This window comes from Canis lupus, chromosome 29 (genome assembly GCF_048164855.1).
Source record: "Canis lupus baileyi chromosome 29, mCanLup2.hap1, whole genome shotgun sequence".
In the NCBI taxonomy this organism is placed as follows: Eukaryota; Metazoa; Chordata; class Mammalia; order Carnivora; family Canidae; genus Canis; species Canis lupus.
In genome coordinates this window covers 25,705,895-25,729,517 of record NC_132866.1, presented here as the reverse complement: position 1 = coordinate 25,729,517, position 23,623 = coordinate 25,705,895, and the positions used below count along the sequence as shown (strand labels likewise).

Below are 23,623 nucleotides of genomic sequence, written 5' to 3'. Positions count from 1 at the left end.
ATTCTTTGGGTATATACTCAGTAGTGCAATTCCTGGATCGTAGGGAGGGTCTATTTTTAACTTTTTGAGGAAGCTCTACTCTGCTTTCCAAACTGGCTGCACCAGTTTGCAATGCCACCAACAGTGCACGAGGGATCCTTTTTCTCCACATCCTTGCCAACACCTGTTGTTTCTGTGTTTTTGACTTTAGCCATTCTGACAAAGTATGAGGTGATATCTCATTGTAGTTTTGATCTGCATTTCCCTGATGATGAGGGATGTTGAATATCTTTTCATGTCTGTGCTGGTCATCTGTTTGTCTTCTTTGGAGAAGAAATGGCTGTTCATGTCTTCTCACCATTTTTAATTGGATTGTTTTTTAGATGCTGAGCTTTGTAAGTTTTTTGGATATATAAACGATAACCCTTCATTGGATGTCATTTGCAAATACCTTCTCCCATTCAGTAGGTTGTTTTTTAGTTTTGTTGATTGTTTTCTTTGCTGGGCATAAGCTTTTTATTTTAATGTAGTCTCCACAGTTTATCTTTGCTTTTGTTTTCCTTGCCTCAGGGGACCTATCTAGAAAAAAGTTACTATAGCCAATGTCAGAGAAACTACTGCCTCTGCTCTCTTCTAGGATTTTTATGGTTTCAGGTCTCACACTTAAGTCTTTACTTTTCTTACAGTTTTTAATTAATTAATTTAGGTTTTTATCTTAATAAAGTACAGTGACTGATTTTTTTTTTTAAGATTTTATTTGATTATTCATGAGAGACACAGAGAGACAGAGAGAAAGAGGCAGAGACACAGGCAGAGGGAGAAGCAGGCTCCCTGCAGGGAGCCAGACATGGGACTCGATCCCGGGTCTCCAGGATCAACGCCCTGGGCTGCAGGCGGCGCTAAACCACTGCACCACCGGGGTTGCCCCAGTGACTGATTCTTAAACTGATATATTAAAAACTATTCATTCAATATATAGTTATTGAGCACCAGGTTTTAGGCAACACATAGGATATAAACATGAAAAAGTAAGCCCTTGCCCTTGAAGAACTCACAGGCCAATGGGGAGATGAGGCAAGCAAACAATAGCTGCGAATGACATATAAATTGCTCTTAGGAAATGATGTACCAAGGTGTCAGGACTACAGAGAAGACAATGTCTCAGATGAGGCTTCAGAAAGAATACAGACCCTTTCAAGAACTTATTTTGTGAGGTAATTATACTTTTTCCAGGGATGTTTATTCCAAATACTCAAAGCTTTCAAAAAACACTTCTTTTAATCTTGTCTCTACACTTCATGGCATGTTTTTCTGATGAAAAGTCCTTAGCATTTCAAGGGTGTGGTTTGTTTGTTTTTTAAATAACAAAAGTAATTTTCAGATAAACTCAATGAATACCATTCTGGAAAACAGGTGAGAGTATGAGCCAATAAACTTGTTTTCCTATGTGATTTATGAAGTGAAGGTAAGTACCATAAGACGACTAACAATGTTTTTCATCCAACACAGTTTTTGAAATAATGTAGTCTCTTAAGGGGGACTACTTTAAAGGGCTTTAACCTTTTGAGTGCTTAAGTCTTGGTTTGTTTGTTTAAGGAAGGGAGCCTAGTACTTTGAAATTACATCTCACTATAAATTGTCATTGGTTCAAAATGATAATTTAAACTTATCATATACATATATACTTATGTATAAACTCATACACACATGTAAATGTATACTCAGGTTTGAATCTCGGTTCAGCTATATCATAGCTAAACACCCTTGGACAAAGTCCTTAATATCCTAGCATCATCTGTGAAATAAAGACAACAGTATCTGCCTCAGGGTTTCTGTAAATATTAAATAAGTGATGTGAATGAGATAATCCATGTATTACATGAGATAATCTTTATTATTAGAACAGAGCTGTCACATAATAAGCACTTAAAAGTGTTAATAATTACTATTATATTTATATAATAAGTATATTAGTGTTTTCACTAAAAGTATTATGAAGTCAGATTACCAAAAAAAGTAAATAAAAGGAAGAAATCATATGGTATCTTTAAAGTTTATGGGCTTTTTTCAGTGACTTTTTTTTTCATTAAGAGAATTCAATTTTTCATTATTATGTTGGAACACATAATTATCTCAATATTCAGTAATAAAATGTGCCTGAACACTACAGGTTTTCAATAAATACTAATTGAATGATTTCATTACAATCAGATTGTCTTAATAACCAAGGGAAACAATTCCATCACTTTTTCATCCCATTAACTACTATTTCTGCTTTAGATAGTATCTCTTCCAGCTGAATTATCTCATCATTCCTTTCCCTGGAGAGGTAAAATTCTAGAAAGGAGAGAAATTGTAGGATTTTCCCCCCTATTTGTACAGAAAGATCTATGGTGAGAAAGTACAGTAATTAATTCAACTTGCTTTCTGAGAAGTGCTTCTAAAAGTGTCTGTGTCCAATTAGAAAAACATGTAAGAATAAAAGTGCTCCAAAAACAACCTTAAGGCAATAGAAAATGAAATAAACAACAAAGAGTAGGGAGTAAAGAAAAGGAAATGCAAACCAAATCAGTGTATATTTTATTTTTTTTAGTGTATATTTTATAACTTGTTTGGTACATAGCATAGCCACAGCTATGTGGCAGCTACCTATAAACTGCATATGTTCATTTTTACATTATTATAAGATATATTTACATACATTTATAATACATTTATGGGACGCCTGGGTGACTCAGCAGTTGAGCGTCTGCCTTCAGTTCAGGGCATGATCCTGGAGTCCCAGGATTGAGTCCCACATCGGGCTCCCTGCATGGAGCCTGCTTCTCCCTCTGCCTATGTCTCTGCCTCTCTCTGTGTCTCTCATGAATAAATAAATAGAATCTTTAAAATATATATATATGTAATACATTTATGTATAATACATATTATTACATTAGTCTAAAATGAACATCAAACTGACATCTAATTTGAGATGGAATTCGGTTTTCTAATACCATTATAAAAGGTTTCTGAAGAATAGTGAATTTATACATTTTAAGGTTTTTGTGTAAAGACAGTATTTTTTAGAGAAAATTTCTGAAAGATTCTTTTCCAAATGTCATGGCAATACACATATGCATGCACATACATATATGCACATGCACTCAACTCAGTCCTTCATCTCTATTACTTCTTAAATTAAATGACATTTTCACCAGACCACAAATTTTTAATAAAAACTTCATAAGTTCTGAAAAGATCTTGTAACTACGGACTAATACACTGATTTTTTTCAAATATATCTGAGAGACAGGAAGGGGAAAACAGCACAGTGCTGTGTTTAAAGTCTATTTGATAATGAACAAAACAAATAGCTCTAATTTTTAAAAAGTCTTCACATAGTATATTTATAGTTATTTTAATGGAAATCAACACATTTTCCAGTTGTCTTACAAGTAACATTAAAAATTTTAACTGACATTAAGTTTTTCTTGGGTAGAACAAGAGACACAAAATTCCATCATTGAAGAATAGTTTAATAGAGTAAAAGCCAAAAGTGCCTTGATATACAAATTAATGTATAATTTCACCATACTATTTCTTACCAGTCTCTAAAATGATTTAGCACTTGTCTACATATCTCTACAAATCTCAAGGATATCTGGTAATTTCAATATATTCATAAATATCAATGGAAGGAGTTTTGATGACAAAAGCTTCTAGTAGCTAAAAATATGATTAAACCAACAAGCATTTACTGAATAGCTTCCTGTAGACCCACTGTGTTATGTCTAAAGCAGTTTTTAAGCAATCAAAAAGTGCTACTCACCAGCAAGTGTATAATCCATATCAAAACCAAAACACTTTATTTTTTCCATGGCTAAACTTCGGTTCACAAACACCCTAAAAAAGAAGCAAAAAATGATCTCTCAATACTAAAACAAATCCCCCCCAAATTCCTAAGTTTAATATAATTATTTGGCTATCTTTCTAGATTTTTTCATTTAAATACCAATTTTAATATTCTTAACAGGGACTCCTGGGTAGCTCAGTTGGTTAAGCATCTGCCTTCAGCTCGGGTCATGATCTCCAGTCCTGGGATCAAGCCCCACATCCAGGTCCCTGCTCAGAAGGGAGTCTGCTTCTCATTCTCCCTCTGCCCCTCCACCCCCACTCATGGGCATGCTCTGCCCTCACTCTCTCTCTCTCAAATAAAGTTTTTAAAAAGATTTTACTTATTTATTTACTTACTTATTTGACAGAGAGAGAAAGAGTACAAGCAGGAGGAGTGGCAGGCAGAGGGAGAGAGAGTGAAGCAGGCTCCCTGCTCCATTCACAGCTTGACCCTGGACCCTGAGATCATGACCTGAGCAGAAGACAGAAGCTTAATCCACTGAGCCACCCAGGCACCCCATAAATAAAAGCTTTCAAAAAAATTCATAACAAAAATTATCCGAGTCTTTCTTAAGCCATAAATGAAATCAGATATTATATGAAAATACATGTATTTTCTTACTATCTTGGTTATTTACAATGCCATGTGCTAAAGATTTCAGAGAATCAGCTCTCCTTTTCTAAGTCTGACCCTCTAAAATAAGCTTATTTTTCAGATTTTATAATATATTCACTCATTCATTTATAACTTATTTAATAAACAGAGGTTCATTTAAAGCCTACTTTATTTATTAGAGACAGAGAGAGAGAGAGAGAGAGAGAGAGAGAGAGAGGCAGAGACACAGGCAGAGGGAGAAGCAGGCTCCATGCAGGGAACCCAATGTGGGACTCGATCCCGGGTCTCCACGATCAGGCCCTGGGCTGAAGGCGGTGCTAAACCGCTGAGCCACCAGGGCTGCCCAGTGTTTGAATGAATCTATTTATATTTATGTCTTTAGTATCAGTTATTTAAAGTAGGCTTTAAGTCTTTAAAAAAAAATTCATTCAAACACTGAGTACTTATTATATTCCAAACAAGGTACATGATACAGTAGTGAATGAACAAGAGTACAGGCCCTTATGGAAATTCTTTTTTTTTTTTTTTTTTGGAACTTCTATTTTAATTTACAATCTCTATCCTTGAGGAATTTAGCCTAGCAGGAAAGACATTTATACACAAATAATTTTAGCAATTTAATAAATGCAATAAAATAAAATAGGTAAGAGTACCACTTCTTAAGAGACCAGAAGAGATGCCTGAGCTGAATCTTAAGCAATCAGTAGTTTTCCAATTGGACAAAGCAAGAAAGGCAATCCAGGCAGAATAATCAAGCAAGGACAAGGTTTATAATGAACTATAAAACATCTACTATTACTGGAACGGAGGAGTTTTGCTTTGGTTTTGTTTTCTGTTTGTATTCCATAAGGGCAGGGTGAGGGGGAGAAGGAACAATACAAGCTAGAAAGCTAAAAAGGTTAACAGGAGTCAAAATCACGAAGACTATTTGCCACATTAGAGTTTGGACTTTATTGTAGAAGCAAGGACAAATGATCAGATTCTGAAGAAACGAAACAGATTCAAATTTCAGAAAGATCACTTTTGAAAACACAGGGAAAACTAAACATATAATAGCATGGTAAATCACCACCATGATGATGTTTGGGTTAAGTTTTAATCATTTCTGAAAATAAAAATATGCTTTTGGGGCACCTGGGTGTCTTAGTTAAGTGTTCCATTTTTTATTTCGTCTCAGGTCATGACTTCAGGGACATGAGATCAAGTCCCACTTCGAGTACAAGCTAGAGTATAGCCTGCTTGGGATTCTCTCTCTCCCTCCTTCCTCTCCCTCTGCCCCACCCCACCCCTTTCTTAAAAAAAAAAAAAAAATATATATATATATACACACACACACATACACATATGTGTGTATGTGTATATACGTATATACATATCTATATGTATATATACATCCATCTCATCCCCAGCTTGATAGCCAAATTATTGAATCCTCTTATTACCTATTATCCTCTTATTACCAAACCTTTTCTTTGCCTTCATTTTAGAAGTAACTGTGAGAAATGAGAATGCTAAAAATCACCTAGAAAACAAGAAAAATAAAGATGCCTGGGCTGGGCTCCCCTATTCATGATGTAGGTCAATAATCTCCAAAGGGAAGTAACTGTACCAGGGGATGCAGAAGATTCCACTGGGTATAAAAAGAAAATTTCAGATCTTCTACTGATACTTTCATCATTTAAATAAGTCTAATATAGGGCAGCCCCAATGGCTCAGCGGTTTAGCGCCGCCTACAGCTCAGGGCGTGATCCTAGAGACCCGGGATCGAGTCCCACGTCAGGCTCCCTGCATGGAGCCTGCTTCTCCCTCTGCCTGTGTCTCTGCCTCTCTCTCTCTCCTCTCTGTGTATTCTCATGAATAAATAAATAAAATCTTAAAATCTTAAAATAAATAAATAAATAAATAAATAAATCTAATATAGTATAAAACTATATATAAATAAGTACAACAGTACATGAAGGGATCAATATTCTATATTTTAACTGATGGAATACTGAAGAATGTGGGGAACCACTGATCTAGGTAATGATTTCTTTTTGACTCTTCACCAAGTCATATTTTACTATTTTAAACTTTATTTTTTTAATGATTTTATTTATTTATTCGTGAGAGACACAGAGAGAAACAGAGGAGAGAGAGAGAGAGAGAGAGGCAGAGACATAGGCAGAGGGAGAAGCAGGCTCCATGCAGGGAGCCCGACGTGGGACTCAATCCCTGGTCTCCAGGATCAGGCCCTGGGCTGAAGGCGGCACTAAACCGCTGCGCCACCCAGGCTGCCCCTATTTTAAACGTTAACAGAAAACTTTTCTTCTCATCTCAGAACATATGTACCAATTTTAAATGCAGACAAAAAAAAAAATCAAGTATTTGCTTAGAATGATTTTAATCAAGGACTAAAAAATCAATAGGCCCTTAAATTAAGAACTACTAATCTTCTGAAAAATATGAAAATCATTACTTATCTTAGTATGTTATGCACACCAGATTAGTTCCATAAAACCCTCGGTTCCTGAGAACTAAATCCTGAGAATTAATGCCAATCTTGGTATTTAGCTCCTTATCTCTGTAATACTGTAGATTAACACTTTATTTTTCTAATGGGATTATGTACATCAATTACGCTTTAACCAGTTTATCTACTAAGTTACAGATAAGTTATACATGAAAGTCAATGTTTAGAATCAAGTTAATACTGAGTCTTGTGTATTAGCTTTGCCACTGACCAATGGTGGACTATATTTTATATAAAAAGTACCTATCAGGCCTATTTATAATTTCTCTCTTATCCCAAATTACTGTAGCAATGTTCTTTGCACATAATGTATAACAAGAACTAGTCCTTTCCATTTTGGCTTCCTCTGTAAATACCTGTTTTTCTTTTCCCTTTTCTTGGGCCTTCTTTTTCCCTTAATTAGACCTGTTGGGTGCTGTGGTTTCCTATTTTAAGTTGCCCTAATATGGATCCTTTATAATAGATGGAAAGGAGATAGAAGCCTAAATAGATAGATGAAAGATACAAGGAACGACAAGATAAGTGACACCCACCCAAAACGTTTTTAAACACTCACAAACCCAAATATATCATCATGATCTTTATACCACTTCATCAAATTTCACCCTGCTTTTATTGATAAAAGCATCTACTTTATTATCACGTTTCTCAGTTCTCAGTTTCTCAGTTACATAAATCCTTTTGAAGGCACAAGAAGGGGAAAACACAAAGTAACAGTTCTAACTCTGGAAACCAAATGTTGCCACTGAAGATCAGGGTTTTCAAACACTCTTTCTCAATTCAAGCTAGAGGCCAACTGGATCAAATCCTTGATCAGAGCCCAAACAGCTGACATGCCTAAAATATTCCATGGGAATTCAGGCAGGAACAGACTGGGAAGATTCTTTCCTGTGATACAACCCAGTAGGGATATATGTTGGGACCACAAAGTAAAAGAAATAGCTTTGTTTCTGATAGAATGATATAAGCTGGTTTCAGGCACAGCTCAAATCAGAGTAAAAAACAGACTTTACCAATATCAATCAATCAGTGCTAATGGTAGAAAAAAAAACTATCAATAGACGCAGCAGGAAAGCTTAGCAGTTTCTTTCTTGGTCAGAAGAAAGATTAAGCCTGTACTCCTTATCACGTTATTTTAAGGATGTGAAGATTATAATGCACTTTAGATATACTGCCCATACAAATTCCTGGAATCACATATATTGGAAATATATGAAAAATATTGTTTTTACCAAAATTATCACTGCTAAATATCCACCAAATTGCTGTTTCCCCTTTGACTTGTCACCTTATTCAATCAGCACTTTTTTTGAAAGCCTACTGCAAAGCCAGTACCACTTTGTGATATAGTCTCAAAGATGTGCGTCAGGGAGTAGCCCGAGTGAGGAAAGACTTTTTAGATGCCTAACTTTAGGAAAAAGATGCTGTCCTATGAAGACCTGGATTTATCCTTTATCTTCTCAAATGAGAGTAAGTAACCTCATCCACAGAAGCAATTCCCAAATTTAAGAAACCACTCCTGTCTCCCCTTTTCATTCTTAATATGAAACAAAAAGAAAAACCTCACATACATTTTCTTTTTTTTTTTTCACATACATTTTCATCTCTCCTTTTCTTCCCCTAATTTATGCTATAAAACATGGAAGGAAAGGGCAATAGGGAATTAAATCGAATTTGTGTGCAAATATCTAAAGTGTATTAAGTAAAGCTATAATGACAAAAGGAAACAGCTGGATCATAGAGAATTACAATAATATATATGCTAAGATTTACAAAGATAATAAACATCCAAATGCTGAAAGTATGCACTGACTTCAGAAGAGAAGCAGTCTGGAGCCAGAAATATCATGTCTCCAGGATACAGTCTTCAAAAGAAACAATCTCTTGGCCTCAAACTAGTCACTATTCTTTACTGTTATAACAAAGAAAGTATTAGGCACCGTATCAATTAAAAGACTGGGTCACAGTCCCATACTTAAAACGAAAGATCATAACTGCTTGGAGAATTCAAAAATTTATATTGGTCCCAGGACCTTGACTGTCTTTGCCAATGCCAACTTACTTGTGTCACTTTTCTAAATTATTAACCAGTAGAACACACTCCGCTGTAGAGCTCCACTTCAAGAATGTGAATACATTTGTGAAATTAACCTCCTAAAGTTTACTTTAAATAAAGCACAAAGTCTCCACAAAGTATGACTGACCTAAGCATCCAACCTTAAAATGCAATTATCAGACAGAAATTCCTACCTATTAAGACTTGCAAGTTACAGATTTGAACATTAACAAGAGAAACAATCTTTAGGAAATACATAGGCGCACTATAAAACCAGGCACAGATTTTGACAGAGATAATTTAACAGCTTTTACTATCATATCCCAGCACAGCAAAGCATAAAATTTAAAGAAATTCTATCAAAGTAAACATACATCTTAACCTATTTTAAGTTAAAGACTCCGTGCTTTAAGAATAGCGATTTAATATCTTTACACTTAAGGAACATGAACATGCAATTTACTACATTTGGAATTTTGTAAATAGCAAACACTTAGTGGTTTTGAGATTTAACTCAATAATTTAGTAATTTAAAGCCGCATTACCTCATCTGTCACTGGTTGCCGTTCTGCAATGTGTGAAACTATCTGAGTCAATTAGTCCTTGAAGTCACATAACAAAATTCTTCTCCAAGAACCCAGTATAACTTTAACCTAACTTTAAAAAGACGTTTTAGTCTGAACCAAGCCCCTCAACGGCATGTATCTTCTGAGACAGTGTTGGAGAAAACACCTCTGTGTCTAATTTAACTTGTCATTGGATATCACTGTTGCTCCACACAAATCCATTTGGAATAGAGTTTCTTTGGCGATGGTGAACTTTATCCCTAGCTCCTCCTCCTGCCTAGAGTCACAATTTCCTGGCCATGGGCCCAACAACAGTTACTGCAACAACAAACGAGACTAAAGCTACAAGTATAAAATCTTCTTGGGGATGTTTTGGTTATGGATTTGTGTAACAATATACTCAAAGCTCGTTGCAATCAAACAGTTACAAGTGCTTTTTCAAGAGTGCAAATTTAGATTACGAACCAAAAAATATCTGAGTATATATGTTTACTTAATAAAAATATGCTATAATGTGGATTTCTAATTGAAAATCTTTTTTTTTTTTTTTTTTTTTTTTTTAATTTACTCATGAGAGACATAGAGAGAGAGAAAGAGAGAGAGAGGCAGAGACACAGAGGGAGAAGCAGGCTCCTTGCAGGGAGCCCAATACAGGACTCAATCCTAAATCCCGGGATCACGCCCTGGGCCGAAGGCAGACGCTCAACTGCTGAGCCATCCAGGCGTCCCTCTAATTGAAAATCTAATTTAATATCTTTCTCCCCAAACTCATTTCTTTTCTTCTTTTTAAAGATTTTATTTATTTATTCATGAGACACACAGAGAGAGACAGAGAGAGGCAGAGACACAGGCAGAGGGAGAAGCAGGCTCCATATAGGGAGCCCGACGTGGGAGTCGATCCTGGGTCTCCAGGATCAAGCCCTGGGCTGAAGGCAGCACTAAATCGCTGAGCCACCCGGGCTGCCCCCAAACTCGTTTCTATTTCTGCTTTTGGCACTCTCATTTTACCACTCAACCCTAAAATCTGGTTAATATCTTTTAACTCTTTCCTCTCCCTCAAATCCACATCTCACATGCCTTCATTTAAATTTACAAATGTCTATGGAAACGATCTTCCATTCAATTCATACTGCTAACAACTTGTCCAGGTCCTTATTAATTCATTAACTCTTTAGCAATCACCTTTCAATTGCTCTGCCTGCACACTAATAGACAAATTGACTGCTTTGAAATACTGCTACTCAAAGTGTAGTATATAGTCCACAGACCAATGCTACATACAGAAAATGCAAGTATTTAGAAACTTTTATAGCAACTGTGAAAATTTTGTTTGTTCAATGTTAATAATAGAAAACATAGGGGTGCTGGCTGGTCATGAGTCTTGAGTGGTGGGTACAGAGATGATTTAAACTAAAAAATAATTTAGACTTAAATGTCTTCGTTTTCCTAGTAATTCATTTTTACATATTTTATAAATGCAGCAATTCGAAAAGACTGGAATGAAAACAAAAAAACTGATCCCCCATCACTGATAGTTTGAGAAGCACTGCCCTAAAGCCCAGCTCCAAACATGTCATTCTCCTATTTAACAACCTTTAGACATTCCTCACTACTTACCCAACTATACAAGTCTGTGTATCTTCAAGGAGTTCAAAGCTTTTCATCATCTTTCCAAAATCAATTTTATCTCATATTGCTCCACATCATGTACCTTTTGCTCTAATAATCAAAATTAACTACTTGCTATTTCCTAAAGTGCCCTGAACTTTGTTTATGCTGTTCCCTATACCTGAAATGTCCTTCTCACTTATCTCTAATTTTTTTTTAACACACAGCAATATCAAGTGATTTCTTCAAGAAACTATTCTGGCTGTGCCATGGAACTATCTGGCAATGAAGCTTCTGGGTCTCAGATTATTTTTCTACTTAATGAATGAGATTATAAAGTTGTGATCCAGATGAGTGAGAGGTTTGAATATTCAAAATCCTTTACTTTGGCACATGGCATATTTTGGCACATATAGAAAAGATATGGATAGTTCTCTTATTCTTTACTGGATTATAAACTTTGAGACCAGAGTTTATTGCCTTCCCAAAACCTAACATAGGGCCTTGTAAAGAACAGACACAATATTTAACGGAGTACGGGGCTTCATTTGGGGGTAGAAAATTTTTCTAAAATTAAGAGAGTGGTGAGACACCTGGGTGGCTCAGCAGTTAAGCGCCGGCCTTTGGCTCAGGGCATGATCCTGGAGTCCGGAGATGGAGTCCCACATCAGGCTCCCTGCATGGAGCCTGCTTCTCCCTCTGCCTGTGTCTCTGCCACTCTCTCTCTCTCTCTGTGTCTCTCATGAATAATCAAATAAAATCTTTAAAAATAAATTAATTAATGAAATTTTAAAATAAAAACTAAAAAAAATAAAAATAATGGTGCTAGTTATACAACTCTGTGAATATACTAAAACCACTGAATTATTTACTTTTTAAAAGAGTGAACTGAATAGTATGTGAACCGTATTTCTATAAAGTTATTTAAAAAACATAACTGCAAGACCTCATTCTGCCTCTCCTTCAGTAAAAAAGTATGCTTGGCAATATAAAAATATATAGGTAAGAACTTTCTAATTTATGAAATGGATTCCTAAAAACTGAAATTCAAATACCATGGATATACAGACACAACAAAACATTTTGGACTAATTTTACAAAAGAAAAAATGATTTAAGTAGCATTAGTTTTTGTTTTCATAAACTTCAGCCAATAATTTAGTAATTTGTCTGAATATCTTCTCTGAGAAACACACTCAGGAAGGATACATTTTATCACACCGTGCCAAGAGAACAGCAACCTGTGCTTTTAACAGCCTAACAACATGGGTGCCTGAGTGGCTCACTCAGTTAAGCATCTACCTTCAGCTCAGGTCATGATCTCTGGGTCCTGGGATTGAGGCCTGCATTGAGCCTCACATCAACCTCCCTGCTCAGTGGGGAGTCTGCTCCTCCCTCTCTCTCTCTGACCCTCCCCATCTCGTGATTTCTCTCTCTCTCAAATCTTTTTAATAAACAAATAAAAGTTTGAATAACAAGCATATTATCATTTCTAAAGTAAAACATGAATTAAAAAAAAAAACATGAATTAATTATAATACTAACTTTTCTCAAATACTCAATATAAAAATGTTCCAGTGAAAAGTAGTATACTATGGCCACATGTATAGAACAAAATAAAAGATGATTAAAATTTAACATGCCATCAATTGTAAAATTCACCCATATTAGATGCCACTAAAAGTGGGGGGTGGGGGGTGGCAGCCCAGGTGGCTCAGCGGTTTAGCGCCACCCTCGGTCCAGGGCCTGATCCTGGAGACCGGGGATCAAGTCCCATGTCAGGCTCCCTGCATGGAGCCTGCTTCTCCTTCTTTTTTTTTTTTTAAGATTTTATTTATTTATTCATGAGAGACACAGAGAGAGAGAAAGAGAGGCAGAGACACAGGCAGAGGGAGAAGCAGCCTGATGTGGGACTCGATCCTGGGGCCCCAGGATCATGCCCTGGGCTGAAGACAGCACTAACCACTGAGCCACCCGGGCTGCCCCTGCTTCTCCTTCTGCCTGTGTCTCTGCCTCTCTCATTCTCTGTATAAATAAATAAATAAATGTATAAATAAATAAATAAATAAATAAATAAATAAATAAATAAATGTATGTATGTATGTATGTATGTATGTATGTATGTATGTATGTATGTATGTGGGGGGGTGCCCAAGAAAATTTAGAACCTCATAAAGCTAGGATATCACAGGGCTATACCCATAACATGAGGAAAAAGAAGAAATAAATCTGCAACACAGAAGAAACACACAAGAAAATCTGTACATCTCAGTCCTAACACAGTCTAGGGCAGGGGAAAAACCTCCCCTTGAGGATCTGAACAGTCATGTAGTAGGTTTGTGGTCTGAATTTGCACTACTAGGATGGTTAATATTGCCCCTAGGTGACTAAAAGAAATAAAAGTATCTGAAAGAACTCGACTTAATTCTAGGTGGTATACTGCTAGATGCAGCCCAACTTCAGAGATGTTTAAATGTGAAAAAATGTGTATAAAATACTAAGCATACTGATCACACTATCCACTCAAGCTTTCAAAGCATACTTTAAGGAAAAGACATTAAAATTCTTTTCACCTTCTTTCCCAAATGAAGGAACTGCAGTAATGAGAGCAGGATGGTGGGGAATAAAAGACTAGCAAATGTAGAATACACAAAATAAGGGAGAAACTGAAGACAGTATCAGTACTTCTGAATATAAATTTACTGTTTTAGAACCTTGATCCAATTAAATATAGATTTTTCCAATTCCTTTTTTCCTATTTTCCTCAAAGTTCTTTTTTACTTTTCCTCCACAATTTTTTTTAAAGATTTATTTATGACAGAGAAGTGGTGGGGGGTGAGGGGGAGAGAGACGGGGGTGAAAGGGAGGAACACAACCAGATTTCCTGCTTAAGCATGGAGCCTGATGTTGGGCTAGATCTCAGGACCCTGAGACCATGACCTGAGCCGAAACCAAGAGCCGGAGGGCTTAACCAACTGAGCCACCCAGGCCCCTCTTCTCTACAAGTTTTTAAAGACCAGTGTAGGGATGCCTGGGTAGCTCAGCGGTTGAGTATCTGCCTTCGGCTCAGGGTGGATCCCGGAGTCCTAGGATTGAGTCCCACATCAGGCTCCCTGCATGAAGCCTGCTTCACCCTCTGCCTATGTCTCTGCCTGTGTCTCTCATGAAAAAAAAAAAAAAAAAAAAAGGCCAAATGTATAGAGGATAATTTATAAAATGCAGTAAAATACAAAAGTTGAATTTTGTGGAATAAAAATGAAAAGAAAATATGATTATCTGATATTATTAGGTTAATTTAATAATTGTACTGACTGTGGGATACCTGAATGGATCAGTGGTTAAGCGTCTGCCTTTGGCTCAGGGTATGATCTCAGGGTTGCATGACCCTCGGGTTCCGGCATCAAGTCCCTCATTGGGCTCCCCAAAGGGAGCCTGCTTCTCCCTCTCCCTATGTCTCTGCCTCTATCTCTCTCTATCTCTCATGAATAAATTTAAAATCTTTTTTAAAAAATTGTACTGACTGTGCCAATAATGGAAAAGAGGGGCCAAAATCTAGAATTTAGGGGAGCCTGGGAGGCTCAGTTGGTTAAGCCTCCAACTCTTGGTTTCAGCTCAGGTCATGATCTCAGGGATCCTAGGATCCAGCCCCAAGGCAGGTTGTGTACCTAGTAGGGAGTCTGACTCTGCCTTTCTCTCCTTCTCCCTCTGTTCCTGCTGCCCCTCTACCCCCCTACTTGCCCTCTCCATAAAGAAATCTTAAAAAAAAAAAAAAAAAAAAAACCTAGAATTTAATATAAATGATAAAACTCATATCCTAAAGCATCTATTTCCCCACGTATATTTCCTTGGATAAGAATAAACAGTAACACAGGGCACCTGGGTGGTACAGTTCATTCTCCAACTCTTTATTTTAGCTCAGATCAGGATCTCAGGGTCCTAAAATTGAGCTCTGCCTGGGGCTACATGCTAGGTTTGGAACTTGCTTAATATTCTCTCTCTCCTCTACTCCTCCCCTTGCTTGCACTCTCTCTCAAATAAATTAATAAATAAACAAAACCTTAAAAAAAAAAAAAAAAGCACTACCCCAACTGTTTTCTCTTTTGCATTCTCATCAGCAATACATTTCAGCATGAGGCGCTCCACATTGTCTTTTTAATTTTAGTCATTCTAGAGGGTCTACACAATGGTATCTCGTTGTGGTTCTATTTTATTTTTTTAAGATTTTATTTCTTTATTTTTTTGACACAGAGAGAGAGAGAGCACAAGCAGGCAGAGTGGCAGGCAGAGGGAAAGGTCAAGCAGGCTTTTCATTGAGCAGGGAGCCAGATGTAAAGCTTGATCCCAAGATCCTGACCTGAGCCAAAGGCAGATACTTAACTGACTGAGCCACCCAGGTGCCCCTCATTGTGGTTTTAATTAATATTCCCTAAGGACTAGAGTGTCTTTTTTTTTTTTTTAGAGCATTTTTTCAAGTGCTTATTGGCCATATCCTTTTCCATGACAAATATACATTCAAATCTTTTGCTCATTTTTAAACGGGGTTTGTCTTATTATTGTGCTGTGAGAATTCTTCATACATTTTGGATATAAGTCCTTTATTAAATATATACATGTATTGAGAATATCTTCTCCCAGTCTGTGCCTTGTTTTTTCCTTTTCTTAATGGTATTTTTCAAATAGCAGAGTTTTGTTGTTGTTGTTCATATGATACACAATTGATCAATTTTGACTTTCACGTTATATATTTTACCTAACAAATTTTTAGGTAATGCAAAGTCACAAAGATTTTTGCCTACATTTTACTTTTTATATTTATATTTAGGTCTAGAATCCACTTATCATTTTTTATATGTGGTTTGATAAAGGTCAAAGTTCATTTTTTCCCCTATACGAATGTTCAGTTCTAGCCATTGAATTACCTTGGCCTCAATGCTGAAAATCAATTGACTATAATAAATGTGTGGGTCTATGAATTCCTTATTAGGTTTCATGATCTGTATATGTTTGTCCTTATACTAAACCACATTGTCTCCATTACCATATGTTTACTTTAAGACTCAAGTATAGGGACTCCTGGTGGCTCAGGGGTTGAGCATCTGCCTTCGCCACAGGGTGGGACCTGGGATCCAGGATCAAGTCCCACATCGTGCTCCTTGCAGGGAGCCTGCTTTCCCCCCTCTGCCCGTGTCTCTGCCTCTCTTTGTGTCTCTCATGAATAAATAAATTAAAAATCTTAAAAAAAACAGACTCAAGTATAATTTTCGGTGATTTAATATAATAATCTTTTCCTATTACTGTAAGAAAAATACTTCATAGATATCAAATGACTGTACTACATGTCCAAATATCACACAAAAACTGTGACTAGAATTCTTTTCATACAAAGTACAAAAGTTATCCATTTATTTCTAAAGACAACAAAGAAAAATAAAATCTAATTTCATTTATATGATCCATGCATCTCAAATAAACTTGCTCAGACTTGCCTGGCTGGCTCAGTCTATGGAGTGTGTGGGACTCTTGATCTCAGGGTTGTAAGTTCAAGTCCTATACTGAGTGTGGAGCTTATTTAAAAAATAATAAATAAATACATGGGCAGTAGCTACTGTTTAAAAAAAAAAAGAATTTGCTCATTATCTATTTAGACAGTATGGGAATTGCCCCAACAGCTCCTAGAAATAAAGCTAAAAGAGTATCTTAGCCCTTATGGTATCCTTTGGTTTGTACAGATCTTTTTCTAACTAAGCAATTCTAACACATACTTTACCATAGATGAAAAATTAGTACTAATTACTTTCTAAGAATTTTGAATGTACCTAGAAATATAGTTCTTGGGATGCGTGGGTGGCTCAGTGGTTGAGCATCTGCCTTCGGCTCAGGGCGTGATCCTGGGTCCAGGGATCAAGTCCCACATCAGGTTCCTGTAGGGAGCCTGCTTCTCCCTCTGCCTGTGTGTCTGCTTCTGTCTCTCATGAATAAATAAATAAAATCTTAAAAAAAAAAAAAGAAATATAGTTCTTAAATCTACAAACGAGCTTTATAAACAACTGTGTGTACAAGACTGACAAATCCTACCAGCATCTATGATAATCTTTATCATAAAAATTGTTTAATTGCAGGTTTATAGCTAGTGCTAGAAGGAAAGAAAACATACAAACCCTAAAGAGGCAGTCCTTTCATAATTTTTACATTTAAAGAAACCTCAAAATTCTAGTGATATCATAAGAGGTCTAAAAATAATATAGAATTATTATGCCAGTGGTTGTTCTCTTTATTCAATAATGAGTTTTAAAATAGCAGTAAAGTGGGTCAATTTTGTTTTGGTCATAATCAATACATTAGATTAAAATAAATTATAATAATGGGGCTCTGAAACTACTCCAAAATTTCTAATAGAACAAAGAACTAGAAAAAGAATTAAGAGCTTCCAGAAAATCAAAATTAAATTTTACTACATTTTTGAGATCTATGTCCTACTTAATCAAAGGGAATGTCTGTCTGAAATTAATCAGGTCCAGTTGCACTTAAAGGTTAGAAATGAAATAGTATGCAATCATTAAGTTATATGTCACCTATTACAGTGGTAACAAAAAGAGTATCGGACTCTGTGGCATAGGAGACAATAATACAGAAACAATGAAAACCTTAACACAAAACTATTTTATATTGTAAAGTAAAAGGAAATAAGAGATTCTACTCAAAATTACTTTTTGCTTAACACTCCCCAGAAACAAAATCACAAGCCGCTTTTCACTCAAATCTTTCACATCATCTTCCAAAGGTACAAATTAATTGCAAATACCTTTGAGCTTTTAACTTCACTTATTTCTATGTAAAATTCTATGTAACAGACACCACTGTTTGTTTCCAATATTCATAAACACTTAATAAAGAAAAACAAAATGAGTTTACCACAGAGTAAACAGAGAGTGCTTAAGGCTCACTAAATTCCTATGAAGAGTATCCATCCTCAATGCTGTCTTTCAAAATAGCAATAGTTACTTTACAGTAGATTACATGTAAAACATTAACAATAATGTAAGCTTTCGGCTAAATTTCTTTCAACCTCTCCCTCTCTACCTTCTCTGTCGGACTGGTAACACTGCTTATTAATCTTCCAATTCACAGATGACTAGAACATCTCTTCACTGAGAAAAATGGAGGAAAAGAATAATAAACTCACTTACCCTTCCTTAGACATTCTCAAAGATCTACTTCCTCTGGATGAGAATACAGGATCAACAAACAAGCTTCACTGATCTCTTGAGAACTGTAGCTCATTTGTTAAAGCACAGAGAACTCAGGCCCTGAGAGGCCAAACAAATTCGGGCACAATGCCGAACCCTAACCAGGCAGTATCTCAGGGACCAATAACCTTCACTTTAAATACTTGAAAACCTAAGAATAATAGAAAAAAAAATTGGAGGGCAGAAAAAATAACTAATGGCCTGAAATGTTTAAGACTGGCCAGTTTAGAAAGGCGACAATCCAAATGGCAAGTTCCCCTAAGAGACAGGAATCGTTACTGGCAAACACACAGAAAAAGCAAATTTACCCCCTAATGAGGCCTGCCAATAGTGCGCAAACAATGTGAGTTTCACAGAATGGAGCGGCCCTAGTCAGTCCAAATCATTTTTAGTTTACACTGGGAGAGGAAAAAAAAAAATCAACAGGATAAATAATACCATGTTTTAATTTTCAATTTAGTTATTTTCACCCCCTAGAAAATGAACTACAGAAGGAAGTATTTACATACTGATCATTTTACAGGAGGAACATAAAGTATTTACACACTGAGGTCTTCTTTATCATTAACTGCTTTTAAGTAAAACATCTGTGTTCACAAATGTTTTACTCAATTGCCTAAAATTTTCAGCTTATGTGGAAAGCAATTTACAGATCTCTGGCAAATGGGGGATATATCCAGAAGATTCTAAAAGTTAATTCCAAATCTCAGAGCAAGTTGAAGTTTGAAAGAAAAACATCTGCAACATTCCTGCCTCCTGACCAATATAATGCATAGGGATTATGCAACAAGGGGAGAAATAAACAAGGGTGTTAAAGTCTAAGAACACTGAAATGGCAAGCAAATCCCCCTACTGGTGATTCAAATTAAAAATATACATATCTTAAAGAAATACTGTATGAATTAAAACTTTAATTAAAGAAAATTTATCCTTTATCACCTAAATATCTTACTAAAAAGGTTTCTATTAGTTATTAAAATGTTTAGTCATCAATAACTAAAAGCTGTGTATCTGAAACTAAAATAAGTGTATGTTAAGTATACTTGAATAAAAATTTTTTTAAATACAGTGCTATTAAATACTATACATTTCAAACTAAAATTATTTTCAGTTTATTTAGAAAAGCAGTGTGGAAGGAGAATGAGCACTGGAACAACTAAATTCTAGCTTCTCCGCTTTCTGGCTCTGGCACCTTGAATAAGTTACTTACCCCAAACATCAGGGTTTTTTTATCTATAGAAGAGAGATCACATCTAGTAGGGTTACTCTGTCATTTTTGAGCACGCAAAGAACTACTGTAACTTCAGGTGTGGGGGTGCAGGAAACCAACCGGTTGCTTGCCAAGCATTATCTCACCAAAATATCTCTGGGGAAATTTTTTTTAAATCCAATTCTCAAATTGTACATGAATGTGAAGGACTTTTCACAGGCTCTCCTCAAACTTAATTCAATAAAAGAATACAAACAATATGGAAAAATGATATAATCCTTAAGACTGCCAATTTCCCATGGCTTCCCTTGATTTTCAATATGTGGCTCAGTGTGGTAGAAGCAAATGTAATTACGAGTTTAAGGCTTTACTACTTGCAAAGAGAAAGCAAAATGATTCTCACTTGAGCAAAAGGGCATACACACTTACATGAGCTTCCTATGCAAATAATAATGCACTGAGATGATTAGCTCTTTCAAACTCCATTCATATAGTCAAGAAATATTCACTGAATCTCTATGTGTCTGGTACCCATAATACAAAGATGAATATGGCAGTCCTTGATTTTCGGGAGTTCAAAGTCTAATGGAGGAGACCCACTCATAAAGCTTTAAAGTAGTGTGTTGGATGCCTGGGTGGCTCAGCGGTTGAAAGGCTGCCTTTGGCTCAGGGCGTGATCCCACTCTCCCAGGGTCCCACATCAGGCTCCCTGCATTCAGTCTGCTTCTCCCTCTGTCTATCTCTGCCTCTCTCTTTGTGTCTCCCATGAATAAATAAAATCTTTAAAAAATAATAAAATTTAAAAAGTAGTGTGCAATTACAGTATTAGAGATACGCACAACAGAGAGATGCATCTATATTCTCTTGGCTGAGTCTTTTTTTTTTTTTTAAGATTTTATTTATTAGACACACAGAGAGAGAGAGAGACAGACAGACAGAGGGAGAAGCAGGCTCCATGCAGGGAGCCTGACAAGGCCTCGATCCCAGGACTCCAGGATCATGCCCTGGGCTGAAGGCAGGCGCCAGACCGCTGAGCCACCCAGGGATCCCCTTGGCTGAGTCTTACTAAAGGACAAAACGCCCAAGTTGTTTTTTTTAAACTGACATTGTGTACTGGGCATCTGGGTGGCCCAGCTGGTTAAGCATCTGTCTTCATTTGGCTCAGATTGTGATCCCAGGATCCTGGGATGGAGCCCCTCCTGTGGGGGCTTCTCCCTCTCCATCTGATCTGATCCTTCCCCTGCTCATGATCTTGCTCTCTCTCAAATAAATAAATAATCTTTAAAAAATAAACTGACACTGTGCTAAGCACTTTATATTATCTCATTTAATCTCAAATAATTCTATGAAGTATAAATCTTCCCAATTTCACAGATGAGAAAAGATTACAGGAGTTAAATAACTGTGATTCTAAAGAAATTAAACAGAATAATGCAAAATGTTAACCTAAGACCCGGGCTCTTAACCACCATGCTAAAGGATTAACAGATGTTAATCAGGCTCAAAGAAAAAGAGTGGGTGGAAAACATTTCAACAGAAGTGTTACTATGAATGAAAAGCAGCACAGCAGACATGATGTGTGAAAAAACCCTAGACTCAGTTCAGAGTTAATGGAATACAGAGTGGAGGAGGGGAACTGCTCAAAATGAAAAGTGGAAAGAAAAGAATCAATCTCACAGGGCCTTAAATATTAGGTTAAGGGGCTTAGAATTAATCCCATTGCAAAGAGGATGTGATGCCCCTGAAGGTGTTAAGCAGGGTGATAATATGATTTAATAACAGATTTGGAGGCACCTGAGTGGCTCAGTTGAGCATCCAACTGTTCAATTCAGCATAGGTCTTGATCTCAGGGTCCTGAGTTCAAGCCTGACGTGGAGCCTACTTTAAAATTAATTAATTAATTAATTATAAAAAATAAAAATAGATTTGAATAGGCAAAGCAAAGAGATCTATTGGGGATTACTATAAGTAATCCAGGACAATGAGGACCAGAGCCTGGACTAGTATTATCAGGAATGAAAAGACTGGAATCTACAAATGACTAAATGCACATGTATGCATGCATATATTTTAAATGTATTGAGAAGTTGGGGTGCCTGGGTGGCTTAGCTGGTTAAGCGCATAACTCATGATTTTGGCTCAGGTAATGATCTTGGGTTGTGGGATCAGCCCACATTGGGCTTCATGCTCAGCAAGGAGTCTGCTGGAGATTTTCTCTCTCCCTCTGCCCTCATCCCTCTTCACACATGTGCACTCTTTCTCTCCCAAATAAATATTTTTCAAAAAATAAATAAAGGAGATCCCTGGGTGGCTCAGCGGTTTCGCGCCTGACTTTGGCCCGGGGTGCAATCCTGGAGTCCTGGGATCAAGTCCCGCGTCGGGCTCCTGGCATGGAGCCTGCTTCTCCCTCTGCCTGTGTCTCTGCCTCTCTCTCACTCTCTCTCTATGTCTATCATAAATAAATAAAAATAAATCTTTAAAAAAATAAAATAAAATAAAATAAAAAATAAATAAATGTATTGAGAAGGGACTGCAAAGATGATCTCCAAAATACTAATGATGTTCACCTATGAGAAAGAGGAGTGAGGTTGAAAGGGTAAGTGAAGGAGAACTTCATATTCACTCTTATATTTCCATACACTTGATTACTGCACAGCAAAAATTTACTCAGATATCACCTAAATATTTTTAAACACTGTTAAAAAATAATTAAAAGATTAAAATTTGGAATTATCATATGAACTTCTGAATGGATGTATTAACAATTAAAATTCTCTTTTTTAAAAAAAATTGTATTTATTATTCATGAGACAGAGAGAGAGAAGCAGAGACACAGGCAGAGGGAGAAGAGGCTCCGTGCAGGGAGCACGACATGGGACACAATCCCGGGTCTCCAGGATCACACCCTGGGCCGAAGGCGGCACTAAACCACTGAGCCACAGGGGCTGCCCTAAAATTCTCTTTTAAAAAGCCTTGAGGGACGCGTGGGTGGCTCAGTGATCGAGCATCTGCCTTCAGCTCTGGGCATGATCCTGGGATTGGAGACCCAGTCCCACATCGGGCTCCTTGTGAGGAGTCTGCTTCTCCCTCTGCCGATGTCTTTGCCTCTCTCTGTGTGTCTCTCATGAATAAACGGAATCTTTAAAAAAAAAAAAAAAAAAAAAAGCCTTGAAGGGAGGGGGTTAGAAATAGAGCCTTCAGTTCCTTTGACTTTTTTTTTTTCCTTTACTTATTCATGAGAGAGACAGAAAGAGAGAGGCAGAGACATAGGCAGAGGGAGAAGCAGGCTCCCCACAGGGAGCCCAGTGTGGGACTCGATCCGGAATTGCAGGATCCCGCTCTGAGAGAAAGACAGGTGCTAACCGCTGAGCCACCCAGGCATCCCAGTTCCTTTGACTCTTAAACAGAAGTTCTTTAAGATTTAAATGTTTACTATTTAACTGGAAACCGTAAAAAGTAACAAAGTATATTTGATTAAAAGAATTCCAAAATGAAACTGAAACTTAAAAAAATTATAAAAAACAAAATTTTAAATGTGATAGATTCAGGTCAGAGCCAACTAAAAAGAGAATTAGTGAACTAAAAGTCTGAAAAACCTTCCAGAATATAACAGGGAGAGAAAAAAGGATGGAAAATTCGAGAGAAAGAATGAAAGAAAAGAGGACATAGTAGTGCTAAAGTGTAACATATGTTTATTAAAGTTCAAAAGGAGAGGAGCACCTGGGTGGTTCAGTGCCTGAGCATCTGCCTTTGGCTCAGGCTGTGATCTCAGGGTGCTGGGATCGAGTCCCATATCGGTCTCCCGATAAGGGGCCTGCTTCTCCCTCTGCCTATGTCTCTGCCTCTCTCTGTGGCTCTCATGAATAAATAAATAAAATCTAAAAAAAAAAAAAAGAACTCCAATGAATCCTAAGCAAGATATTAAACCCAAAGTTTAAGAGTCTCCAACCTGGG

The 23,623-nt window shown here is 36.7% G+C and overlaps 1 protein-coding gene across 11 annotated transcripts in view; it reads right to left on the bottom strand.

Moving 5' to 3' along the window:
* Nucleotides 1-23,623, bottom strand: part of NT5C2 (5'-nucleotidase, cytosolic II) — a 146,865-nt gene that overhangs the window by 46,189 nt on the left and 77,053 nt on the right. For 8 of the 11 annotated variants that reach the window (XM_072805491.1, XM_072805487.1, XM_072805493.1 and 5 more), the window contains one exon: nucleotides 3,791-3,864. In XM_072805491.1, the coding sequence (XP_072661592.1) occupies nucleotides 3,791-3,864 (74 nt within the window). Of the gene's footprint in view, nucleotides 1-3,790; nucleotides 3,865-9,584; nucleotides 9,798-17,028; nucleotides 17,153-18,399; nucleotides 18,556-23,623 lie in introns of those variants that run through there. The other 3 variants (XM_072805495.1, XM_072805498.1, XM_072805497.1) reach the window with 3 other exon arrangements.